This window comes from Sceloporus occidentalis, unplaced genomic scaffold (genome assembly GCF_023333645.1).
Source record: "Sceloporus occidentalis isolate IW3139 unplaced genomic scaffold, rSceOcc1.0.p SCAF_39, whole genome shotgun sequence".
In the NCBI taxonomy this organism is placed as follows: Eukaryota; Metazoa; Chordata; class Lepidosauria; order Squamata; family Phrynosomatidae; genus Sceloporus; species Sceloporus occidentalis.
Genome location: NW_028317019.1, coordinates 7,031,239 through 7,044,012, shown reverse-complemented (window position 1 = coordinate 7,044,012; position 12,774 = coordinate 7,031,239). Strand labels below are relative to the sequence as shown.

The window sequence follows — 12,774 nt, the reverse complement described above, 5'->3', positions numbered from 1 at the left end:
GGAGAAAAAAAGAAGCTCCAAAATTGAGCTTCTTTCTGTGGCACTCTAATGATGTCATGAGGCACCAATGTTGCACTCGCGACGTCATTAGCGCCGCGTGACATGCGGACGCACAGCGTCCGTTACATCAATATGGCGGCGGCCATGTGGAATGGCCATCACCATATTGTACGTATGGAATACGTACTAGGGTTAAGGGGTGCGGAAGCACCGCCCCTTACTAACCCTAATACGTATTCTATACGTATTTTTTGGCGGTCTGTAACCCGCCTTAGCCTTCTCTACCAGAGAGCTCTCCTGCCAAAACAAATTTCAGATCTCAGAATTCCATAGGATGGAGCCAGAAGAGTTAACACACTTTAAAACTGGATTATTTCTGTAGTGCAGATATAGCCTGAATCGATTGTAAAAGGGTAGAAGCACCAAAGTCTTGTTTTTACCCTCCTAATAATGGTTTTCCTTTAAGAAAAATAAGTAGTTTGTTTTAGTCTCTAATCCTTATTTTTCTTGTTGTTGTTTGTTTCTATGTTTGTTTGTTTCATTCTTGGTAATTTGAGTTATTCTGGTCTCTCTCCTTCCTTCTTCCCTGAAAATCTATTAATTAAGAAACCTCCCAAAGGAGCCACTTTTGGCCTTGTTTGGGGGACTAGCCTCCTCTTAGAAGCCAAAGCCCAAGGTTTTGAATAAAAATAATAATAATAAGGCTTGTATTAAAACTATCCTCCCATTTCCGATCCCTTTAAAAACCCATGTTCCCCAGAAGGAGCAGAGCTGTGTAATAAGAAAACCCTCTCAGAAAAGAGACACAAAAGAGACACAAAGAGACACACTTCCTTCCTTTTGGCCCAAGGAGCCTGGCCTCCTTCTCTCTCTGGAGCCTCAGGAGAGAAAGAGAAGCCTCTGTTCAACTGAGGCCTCAGAGAAGGTTCCGGAACATTATTCCCAAAAGTCACAAGGAGCACAAAATGGCCACCAGAACACAAAATGGCCGCCTCTGCCTCAGCGCTTGGCAGTTTGAGGCCTTCAGGGAACCCAAAATGGAGGATGAAAGGCTCCAAAGTCAGAAGGGACCCCAAACAGCATTTCCAAACCTTAACAACACCTGAAATCTTTCCTGATGCTATAATACAGAGACTCACTGAGATACTCTTTATAAATACATCTTTCCATGTCTTTATAAATAAATAAAATTTAATAATACTAATTCTACTACTAATAATAGTAATAATAAGTTACAACCAGGAGATTTCTCCCAGTGGCTTCTCCCCCAGAGGCCTCTGCGTATGCTCAGGAGCCCCTTCTTCTTCTCCTGCTTCTTCCTCTGCAGAATCCTCCAGAGGTCTCTCTGCTCCTCCTCCTCCTTAGACTCTTCCTCTAAGCCTTCCTCTTCCTCCTCCTCCTCCTCAGGCCCTTCTTCTAAGCCTTTCTTCTCCTCCTCCTCTTCCTCAGGCCCTTCCTGTAAGCCCTTTCTCTTCCTCCTCAGGTCCTTCTTCTAAGACTTCCTCCTCCTCTTCCTCAGGCCCTTCCTGTAAGCCCTTCCTCTTCCTCCTCCTCCTCCTCCTCAGGCCCTTGCTCTAAGCCTTCCTCCTTCTCCACCTCCTTCTCAGGTCCTTCTTTTAAGCCTTCCTCCTCTTCCTCCTCCTCTTCCTCAGGCCCTTCCTCTAAGCCCTCCTCCTCCTCCTCCTCCTCCTCAGGACCTTCCTCTAAGCCTTCCTCTTCCTTTTCCTCGCAGATTTTGGTGGAGAATTGTGTGCCTTCAATTCTTTCCGGGGACCCAAGACAACACTGTCACAGGAGTCTCTTTGTAGGTTTTGTTGAAAGGTGTTTACCATTGCCTTCATTTGAGGCTGAGAGAATGTGCCTTGGGGGCTGGGGGTGTGCTGCGTGCCTTGAACTCGTGTCTAGTGACCCTATTCCCAGGATTTCCTTGCCTTCAGGTTTGCCTTCCACTTTGCCCTTTGTCTTCCTCTGAGGCTGAGAGAGTGTCTACTGCCCAAGGTTACCCCGCAGTGGGTTTCATGGCCCAGAATGAATGCCATTTCCATCATGTATGTGTGTGTGTGTTTTTTTTCTCCATCTTCCAGCTGACCATTGGTCTTCCTCTGAGGCTGAGAGAGTGTGACTTACCCAAGGTCACCCATTTTATATAATTGGACTTGAGCACCTATGGATTTTACTATCCAAACCAAATCCCAAAGGATACCAAGGGCCCATTGTTTTTCCATCTTTTTTTGCAAACAGCAAAGCAGATCTTGCTTGCCTGATCTTTGCATGTTGGGCAAATGCTAAGAGCTGCCTTGTGGATTAGGAAGAGGGTCCTGGAAAACAGTCCTCTTCCTCCGGACCCACAGACTCGGAAAGACATGGGCCCCCCATTCAACGGGACCCCTTTCTTTGAGGCTGCTCTAGGTCCAGGAGGGTCTCTCAGGAGAGATTGGGAAAGTCAGCCTTTGAGGAGTTCTGGTCCTTAAAGGTTAATATCTCCAGGCTTTGCTGAGAGGGCAATATTTGCGATTTGGGCAGATCCAGGCTGCAGGGCTCTCTCAGATCTGGTTCAAAAACACTGCAGAAATGATGATGATGATAATGATGATGATGATGATGATGATGATGAATCTTCCCTTCAAACCCACAGAGCCTTGTGGATGCTCAAATAGTAACAGTGGTCATAAACACATTGCAGAAATAATCCAGTTTGCAGAAATAAACCACTTTAACTTCCCTAGTTCAGTGCTTGGGAATCCTGGGAATTTTAGTTTATTATGGCATCTGAGTTGTCTGACAGAGAAGACTAAATATCTCACAAAGTTCCCAGAATTCCCTAGCATTCAGCCAGACAGTTAAAGCAGCCCTGAACTTGGACCATTGTTAGCGGTTGGCTTGGAGCCTGAATAGGGTTCTAGAAGGCTGGTGGGTTTGGTCATTGGCTGCTTAGGAAGAAGGGCTCCTTCTGGAGTTCCTTGCCAGGAAAGGAAAGGTGGGTGCCTCAAGATGCCAATGGGAGACCCCTAAATTTGGTTCCTTTGTGTGAATGCTGACTGAGGGGGAAGAGAAGGGTGATGGATTTGGTCCCCAGGGAGGCCCCAGGGCAGGCAGGGCAGGCCACACAACATTTGCTAACTCCCAAGTCAAATCCTGGTTTCCCTTCTTTTGCCCAGGACCTAAACTGGACCAGAAAGGATCAGGCTTTATTTGCTTTCTTCTCCTGCAACAGGTGTTTTTCCTTGCCCTTTTTACACGTGGCAGTAAAGATACGATACATCAGGGCCTGGCATTGAGCTTCCAGTTTTCATGCATGATCTTCAGACAGGAGATGAGGCTGCCTCTTCTCCATTTTGGAGGGAGCCCAATTCCAGGAAAGAGGAAAGGGCTCTGTGCAAACATCCAGATCAGATGTGAGAGCAGTAGCTTATTATAATTTACGAGGCTTAGTTCATTGGTTTCTTCAACTAGAAAAATGTCAGGGGTCTATGGATTGGTTTAGTTTCTTGCTTTGTCTCAGTTGTGGTGGTACAAGGGCTCACTACTATTCTCTGCATTCGCTATCTGGCTAGAAAAAAAGAGGCTAAATTAAATGCTTTTTATCCTTAGGTTTTTGTGGATTTTTTGGGTTATGTGGCCATGTTCTAGAAGAGTTTCTTCCTGACGTTTCGTCAGCATCTGTGGCTGGCTTCTCTGCCAGACACAGATGCTGGCGAAACATCAGAAGAAGCCTAGAACGTGACCACATAGCCCGAAAAACCCACAAAAACCTATGGAAGCCGGCTATGAAAGCCTTCGACTTCACGCTTTTTATCCTGTCTCTCCAAGCGAGTGAGAAAGAATAATTCTCTCATTTCTCCTTGATCTGGGAACAGACCTTTAAAATTTTCTCTCTTCATTTCTACACAGGAAAGTATATTAGTACAGTGGAACCTCGCCATATGCGGGGGATCCGTTCCGGATCCCGCCGCGTATGGCGATTTCCGCCTATGCTCGAGCCCCATTGTAAACAATGGGGCTCGTGCACGGCGGCGCGGAAGTGTGCGGATCGCAATGGGCGCGTGCGGCCATTCAACTGAATGGGACGCACCGCCCCTTCCGCCTCGCGCGCGCACGGCAGCTTAAGTGCGTATGCTCAATGCTGCGTATGGCGCACCTGCATATGGCAAGGTTCCACTGTAGATTTGAATGACAAACTGTGAGCGACTGTGGTTAGCAATTTATACATTGGGCTGAATGAGATCGCTAGAGGCCCTGCCCCAGGTCCTAGGTTTTAGCTCACAAACCTCAGGACCCGAATTCACAACCCTATAAGAGAGATGGAGGGACACCAGAAAGTAGGCAACCAAAGTCCTATACATATTATCCAATTGTACCAGTTTGGTGCCATGTTACTGGCTGTGGATCCATCCTACAGAAACCTGGGAATGGGGTGCTTAGAACTGGATGCTTGGTAGAGAGCCCCAGTGCAGTCCTTCATGAGTTGCTATATAATTCTAAGTACTTCATGAAATAAGAAATCCCAGGATTCTGTGGGACAGAGTCCTTTAAGTTTTATGGTGTCAAAGTGCTAGGTTTGGGCAATGGAGATACAACCCAGGTGCCAAAAAAGACCCATAGAAATTCTGGACAGACTTGTTCAGTCTTTGTCTCTATTGGTGGAGGACTATTTACACCAAGAAACCGATGGATCTTCAAAGGATCTCCAGTTTATTTAGTTTATTTATATACAGTGGGTCCTCGCCTTACGCCGGGATCCGTTCCGGATCCCTCTGCGTAAGGCTATTTCCGCCTATGCTCAAGCCCCATTGGAAACAATGGGGCTCGTGCACAGCGGCGCGGCGGTGTGGGGGGCGCAACGGGCGCACGCACCCATTCAATTGAATGGGGCGCGCCACCCCTTCTGCCCCGCGTGCACCCATGGCTTGAGCGCGTATGCTCAAGCCGCGTAAAGCGCGTCAGCATATGACGCGGGCGCGCTGTACATCCATCCTTTCTCCCAATATAGGGACTCAGGGTGGCTAACAATAAATTTAATACAGTACAAATTCAAGACAATGCAAATGTATTAAAATTATAACTATTTTTTAAAATTAAACTATTTATATAATTACACCTTGAAGAAACCATATACAATTGCACCTTGACCTCTGAACTGCACAGCAGTTCAAACCTTATCTCTCGTTTTGCTTAGGATCCAGCCCTTGAGGCATCAGCATTTCCAGAAAGGAGAGAAAGTGGAAGAGCAAAATACTTTTTGTTTGGAGGAAGTTTCTGTCCAGATTCTGTCCTGTAAAACTATTAGAGCCCCTTTGATGCTGTTTTTGATTCAGAACATATGATTTTAAGGCATCTTGCACTTCTATCTCCATCCAATAAACTTTTGAATTCTTTGAAGCATTCTGTTTTCCTGGCTGCCCATCCCAAGAGTATGAAACATAGCACCAGTCATGGAGATTCAGTCTTTTTCTTAATGGGGATACAGAGCGAAGGCCACAGGATCCCCACTCCTGACATAACATTTGGCCCAGTTCATTGCAGATATTTCACATACTTAATGTTAGAGCCAGACTGGGAGGTTTTGAGAGTCCCTGTCCCTCCAAAAGTAACTTTCCCAAGAGCATTCTAGGTCTCCCTTCCAAAGGCCAGCAGTGCATAGAGAAGGAGGCCTTGGGGAAGCAGAGGAGAGCTTGGTTTGACACCCAAAGACTCTCCCTTGAAGGTTTCCATCTCTCTAGGAAACGGTGGAGCCTGGGAGGGAGACTGAGGACTAGGGCATGCTGGGAAAAGCTTCAGGGGAGCTTATGGGAGCAAATGTGGGTCTTTGCTTTCTCCTCCTGATTACTTTCCTGCTCTCTTTTGACAGGCTTGAAGTCAACACAAGGTAAGCTCAATGGTGGAAAAGATTACCAAAGCCATCTTCCCTGTACGTTCCATGCTCACCTCTATGGCACCTGAGGGTAGCAGAGTAAAAAAACAAAATCCAAAATGGGGAGTGGTCTTTGAGATCCTGATGGTCCTCTGAGAGGAAAATGCCAGACCCTGAAACCAATCCTGGCCAGCTTTTGGAAAAGTACCATCAAGGTTTGGTCCAAGCAACTCTTAGCCCCTGGCAGACTGTCCCTTCCCTGAGTCTTGCTCTCCTGAAGGCTCAGAGGAGATTCTGGGGGCCTGAGCACCTCCTCTTCTTAGTGACCCTGAGCCCCCGTTCAGCTGACAAACGGTAATCCGCCCCTGAGGAACCCCCCGTTCCCCTCTCTGTCCTGGCACATGCCTTAGGAAACCTCTTCCATGGGAATTTGGGAGCTCCTAATCTTAGTGGAAATGGAAACTTCTGGAATCCTCCTATTCTTCCCAACCAGGAAACAAGGTATAGTTGTGAATCTCTTCCAATGAAAAGAGGGGTTGTTGTTGTTGTTGTAATAACAGGGCTCCAGTCAATTGAGATCTTCTTCAGGCAGTAAAGGGAGGTTTATGCAAATGCAGAATGACATCACTGCTACGGAAGGCTCTCTTGGCCAATCAGAGAGCAAGATAAAGGTTCTTCTGGAAGCTTCCGTGAGAAGGAGAGATAAGGCCTGAGAGACCAAGAGACAGTTGGGGGAATTGTGTCGGTTGGAGATCAAGAGAGAGAGTTAAAAGGTGGATCTTGGAAGTTAGTCTCAGAATTGGACACTTGGGTTTATTTATTTGTTTTAATCCCTTGTATGAAATATCTTGCATGACTTATAATTTAGTTATATTTATTATTTATAATACATATCTCCTTGGAGTATCTACTACTTGACGCTCCTTTTACACGTATTTTGGTTCAGTTGATGCTTGGGAAGATCAGTAAAGAAGTAGAAATAAGGTTCCTTAACCGGTTCCAGTGTAGGTTAAGGGAAATCCTTTTATAATTCACTGGGTGGAGGCAGCGTGATTTAAGGAATTTAAGGGTCTGCTGGGCTAAGAGCCATAACAGGGCTGTGGTTTGGCTGCTTGGACCCCAGGAGATCATCACAATCTCTGATCCCACGCATTGTGCAGGTCATACTCTCGATGTGGTCTTCTGTACGGAACAGGCACATCTGTGGGTGGAGGTAGTCCATATCTCTGCATTGCCATGGACCATGGACCGTTTCCTGGTCAAGGTTGGGCTGAAGGTCACTATTCCCTCCGTTGGGGGCAGAGGACCTATTAAAATGGTCCCACATAGAAGCTAGTAGAGCAATGGCTGTGAGATCTATTGGAGCAATCCTTAGATCCTACAACCAGGCAGGGGGTCATCTGGTCACACCAGCTCTAAAAATAATTCAGAGCAACGTTATAGCTCAGATCCTATATGGCGCTCTGTGTGGGGATGGGATGATTCCCAATTGGTGAAACTGGAGGCCATCCAGAATACATTTTTCAATAAATTGCTCTTACTTTCACCTGGCACGCCTGCAGCTTTGGTTCGGGCTGAGGTCGGCCTCACTTCCATCAGAACTCGTATTCATTTTGCTTTATTTAACTACTGGAGATCTTTAATAGGTTCTCCAGTTAAGGTTTTTCCTAAGTTGTGTTTCCAACATTTACCAAGCTGCAAAGTGTGGAGTTTAAGGTACAATAGGTTGCTAGAATCATATCCTGCTCTAACTGAAAATCCTTCTACCTGGAATTCAAGAGAGAAGCTTCGTGAATACATTTTTAACCATGATGTGTATCTGGATAGACTGGCTGTTAACAATTTGAAATTTTCCAAATGGTTTAGATTATATAAATTGGACCATCAGATGGCTGTTTACCTAAGGAAGCTTACATTCCCAAAGCTTAGGCAGGCTTTTACAGCTCTTCGTTTCCAAACAATGCCTTCAGCCATGATCCACACACCTATATTCCGGTTTATGTATTTGTGGAGCTCCAGAAATCGAGGACTTGCCTCATTATCTGCTTTTTTGCTCACTATATACTGATCCAAGAACTAAATTTATGGGATCTATTCTGTCCAATTTACAGTCTACTATCACTTCTGAAAAGATTTTTTTTCTCCTGTCTGATATTGATTCTCAGGTAACTTATAAGGTTTCACTGTTTGCCTCAGCAGCAATCAAAATTCGGACAAGGGTAATAGCAGACATTGCAGTTGATTGTCATGGGGATGATCTTATCTAAACGTTGAAGTTCTTTTTAATGTTGTTTTATTTAAATGTCTGGAATTTTATTATGTTTAATATATAAAATTTGGATGTTAGTTATTTGATGGAGCATTTTATAATTCTGAATTTCTGTCACCGATTTTACATTTTAATCATGTGAATGGCCTTTGGCTTAAGCATTAATAAAAAAAAATTGATTGATTGGTCTAATGCTATTGAAGCCTATGCTGTGTGATGTTCTTTATTTGGCACAAAAGTCTCCCCCAAATGAGGCATCAGAAGGGAGGGTCTCTCCTCTGCCTCATTTTCCAGGAGGAAGGGGGCTCCTCAAACCCCCTTTTACCTTCAGATCCCCCTCCCCTCCATGGCCATGCCTCTCTCCAAGGGTCCCCCCTGCCCTCTTTTCTCATAATAACCTCCCAAGTACCTGGGCCCCAAGGACCCCCCGAAGGAGGAGGCAGGGAAGGAAAGAGGGAGAGGCGGACTGGCAGTTCCCCTGCCTTTCTTTGAGGGGAGATTGGGGTTTCATTCCTTCTTACCCCAACCCCTCCACCCAGAAGACCCTCCAGCCAATCCTTCAAACCAAAAAGGGCTCTCCTTCACTTCCCTCCCTCAGAGCAGGCTGTGAGGGCAGCAGTGGCTTCAGAGGCTGAAACTCTGCATGCACATTAGCAACCAAAGGCCACTCCTGAGTATGCGCAGGGATCGCAAGGCCCTTGCTGCTGCTGCTACTGCTGCTTATTTCACTCTCGACCTTTGGAAGAAGGGAAGGAGTACACCCTTCCTTCCTTCCTTCCAGAATGGAGCCCAACCAGTGGAGCTGGACTCAGGAGAGAAAGGCTGGGAAGGCTCTGCTTTGTACATATAGCTCTGTTTCTCTGAGTGTGAGTGTGTGTATATGTGTGTGTGTCTGTTTGACTCTGTTCTTATGGCTGGGAATGGAACTGAGGACTGAGGAGAGAAGAAAGTGTCAGTTTTGTGCAAATTCACAACTTCTGTCCATCAATGACAAGGTTTCCCATGACATTCTTGCAAATAAGCTTGTAAAATGTGGACTAGACAAGGTAACTGTTACATGGATTTGTAACTGGTTGACCGGCCGAACCCAAAGGCTGCTCAACAATGGCTCCTTTTCATCCTGGAGAGAAGTGACCAGTGGGGTCCCACAGGGCTCTGTCCTGGGTCCAGTGCTATTCAACATCTTTATCAATGACTTGGATGACAGAATTGGGAGCATACTTATCAAATTTGCAGATGACACCAAATTAGGAGGAATAGCTAATACCCCAGAGGACAGGATCAAGATTCAAAATGACCTGAATAGACTAGAAAGCTGAGCCAAAGCTAACAAAATGAAATTCAACACGGAGAAATGTAAGGTATTGCACTTAGGGCAGAAAAATAAAATGCACAGATATAGGATGGGTGACACCTGGCTGAATGAAACTACGTGTGAAAGGGATCTAGGAGTCCAAGTAGACCACAAGTTGAACATGAGTTAACAGTGTGATGCGGCAGCTAAAAAGGCCAATGCAATTTTAGGCTGCATCAATAAAAGTATAGTGTCTAGATCAAGAGAAGTAATAGTGCCACTGTATTCTGCTTTGGTCAGGCCCCACCTAGAATATTGTGTCCAGTTCTGGGCGCCACAATTCAGAAAGGACATTGAGAAACTGGAGCGTGTCCAAAGGAGGGCGACAAAAATGGTGAAGGGTCTGGAAACCATGCCCTATGAGGAATGACTTAGGGAGCTTGGGATGTTTAGCCTGGAGAAAAGAAGGTTAAGAGGTGATATGATAGCCCTGTTTAAATATTTGAAAGGATGTCATATTGAAGAGGGAGCAAGCTTGATTTCTGCTGCTTCAGAGAACATGACTCGGAACAATGGATGCAAGCTGCAGGAAAAGAGATTCCACCTGAACATTAGGAGGAACTTCCTGACAGTAAGGGCTGTTCGACAGTGGAATGCACTCCCTCGGAGGGTGATAGAGTCTCCTTCCTTGGAGGTCTTTAAACAGAGGCTGGATGGCCATCTGTCAGGGATGCTTTGATTTGGATTTCCTGCATGGCAGGGGGCTGGACTGGATGGCCCTAGTGGTCTCTTCCAACTCTACAATTCTATGATTCTACGAATGAGTCCAGTGTGTTGAAACAGCAAAGAACTTTATTAAGAACACATAGTGAGAAATTCAGCTTTTAAATCAGAGCTGCCCTCCCCAAGCCAAAGATTACATTAAATCCCTAAAACCAAAAACTCCAACCTCTTCCAAACCTAGCCCCCACCTCCAATTCCCACAGTCTACGCCTCATAGGTAAAAAAGCACCCTTTGCCATGCCCAGAAACTAGCCCTCTTTATGTTAATACTCACTGCCAACTTTGTTCATCCAACATCCCACGAATTCCAAAAGCTATCATTCCCTTAACTATTCTAGCCAGCTGCAACAAATCCCACCCCTCTATCTAGCTAACCTATTCCACAGCCCATAATCCCCAGCCAAATTTATAAACTAAAGCAAAGAAATATACTAATAGCAATTAAAACCAAACCTTAACAAAATATAACTTTAAAACTTAAACAGACATATGGACACACAAACCTAACACACAAAATCAAAAGGGTCTTTTCTTATCACCAGCGGATTGAAAATATATTCTTTATATCCCTTCTTGAGAAAAATAATGTCATTTCACGTCTGGGATTTGTGTGGCATCTCTCCAATGTGGACTCTCTGATGTATCACTAGGTTTGACCTCTGAGAAAAACATTTCCCACAATGCTGGCATTTGTATGGCTTCTCTCCTGTGTGGACTCTCTGATGTATCACTAGGATTGACTTCTGAGGAAAACATTTCCCACAATGCTGGCATTTGTATGGCTTCTCTCCTGTGTGGACTCTCTGATGTATCACTAGGTTTGACCTCTGAGAAAAACATTTCCCACAATGCTGGCATTTGTATGGATTCTCTCCTGTGTGGACTCTCTCATGTATCAATATGTATGATTTCGACGAAAAAAATTTCCCACAATTCTGGCATTTGTGTGGCTTCTCTCCTGTGTGGACTCTCTGATGTCTCACTAGGTCTGACTTCGAAGAAAAACATTTCCCACAATGCTGGCATTTGAATGGCTTCTCTCCAGTGTGGCCTCTCTGATGTATCACTAGGTTTGATTTCGACGAAAAACATTTCCCACAATGCTGGCATTTGTATGGATCATCTCCAGTGTGGCCTCTCTGATGTATCACTAAGTTTGATTTCAATGAAAAACATTTCCCACAATGCTGGCATTTGTATGGCTTCGCTCCAGTGTGGCCTCTCTGATGTATCACTAGGCTTGACCTCTGAGAAAAACATTTCCCACTATGCTGGCATTTGTATGGCTTCGCTCCAGTGTGGCCTCTCTGATGTATCACTAGGCTTGACCTCTGAGAAAAACATTTCCCACTATGCTGGCATTTGTATGGCTTCGCTCCAGTGTGACCTGTCTGATGTATCACTAGAATTGATTTACGAGAAAAACATTTCCCACAATGCTGGCATTTGTACGGATTCTCTCCAGTGTGGACTCTCTGATGTATCACTAGGTAAGATTTCGATGAAAAACATTTCCCACAATGTTTGCATTTGTATGGCTTTGCTCCTGTGTGGATTCTCTGATGTATGACAAGGACTGACTTGTAAGCAAAATATTTCCCACAATGGTGGCATTTATGTGACTTCTTTGCTGTGTGGACTCTCTGATGACTCAAATATTCTTCTGTAAAGAAGGACAATGACAGATAAGACTGAAAATCAGAGTTAAGAGAGGAGGGTGTTACTCCATGATTTAGCCCTCATTAACCCCTCCTTATTTGAGATTAAATTAATAAATTTGCTGTGAGTAACCCAACCATGACCCTTCTGCTTATGCCCCTAAATCCATGGAACGATTGTATCCTTACTCATAGGAGCTACCAAGGAAGAGCCTGTATGGGGACTGCCTTGAGGGAATCCGTGGAAGCAGATAGTCAAAGGCCTGTTGAAACAATATTCCATGAAACATGTGCCAAAATACTTTGATTGACAGGTGGCATCATATTCTGTGAGACTGCCATAGAGTGCTGAGTCAGAGCCCAAGGCATGATGCAAGCTAACAGCAGAGGTCACTTCATGCTGTTTGGCACCAGGATGTGACTCACAACCAATACAGTATACAGCTCACATGCAGATTGGTGTGGATTGGATTGGAGTTGTGTGTACAAGAGATGGTGAAGTTGAAGGAACTCGGAGAGGAGAGCTTGCAAATATTTCTATTATTTTGTAACTCAAGATAGATTTTTAGTGTAAAAAGTGGTCAGTGCATTGCAAATATCTATATCTGGATATTTGCTTCCATACTCTGCTATGTTATTGTTGAGCTGCATCTGGGAGTGTCACCCTCAGATTGTGGTGTATATTGGCTTGTGAACACGATAGGAATTCAGAGCCAAGAAGGACCGAGAGCCAGTGTGCTAATCCTTTTTGTCTGATTTATTTGCTCCAAGCACCCATTGCATTCAATTTGGTTTCAGACCATTCTTCCCCCAAGGAAACATTCTAAAGCGATTTAAACCTTTTTGAACACTCGGTTTCTGCCCCCAAGCAACAATTACAATATAAATATCTGCCCTGACTGGCTGTTCTTTGACTTCA

At 44.9% G+C, this 12,774-nt stretch overlaps 1 protein-coding gene across 1 annotated transcript; it reads right to left on the bottom strand.

Annotated features, from left to right (window-relative positions):
- Nucleotides 1-10,790: 10,790 nt before the first annotated feature.
- Nucleotides 10,791-12,048, bottom strand: LOC149290499 (uncharacterized). Its single transcript, XM_089489350.1, has 2 exons — nt 12,045-12,048; nt 10,791-11,860 (listed from the first exon to the last, which is right to left on the bottom strand). The coding sequence occupies exons 1-2, from the start codon at nt 12,046-12,048 to the stop codon at nt 10,791-10,793; spliced, it is 1,074 nt and encodes a 357-aa protein (XP_089345476.1).
- Nucleotides 12,049-12,774: the final 726 nt, after the last annotated feature.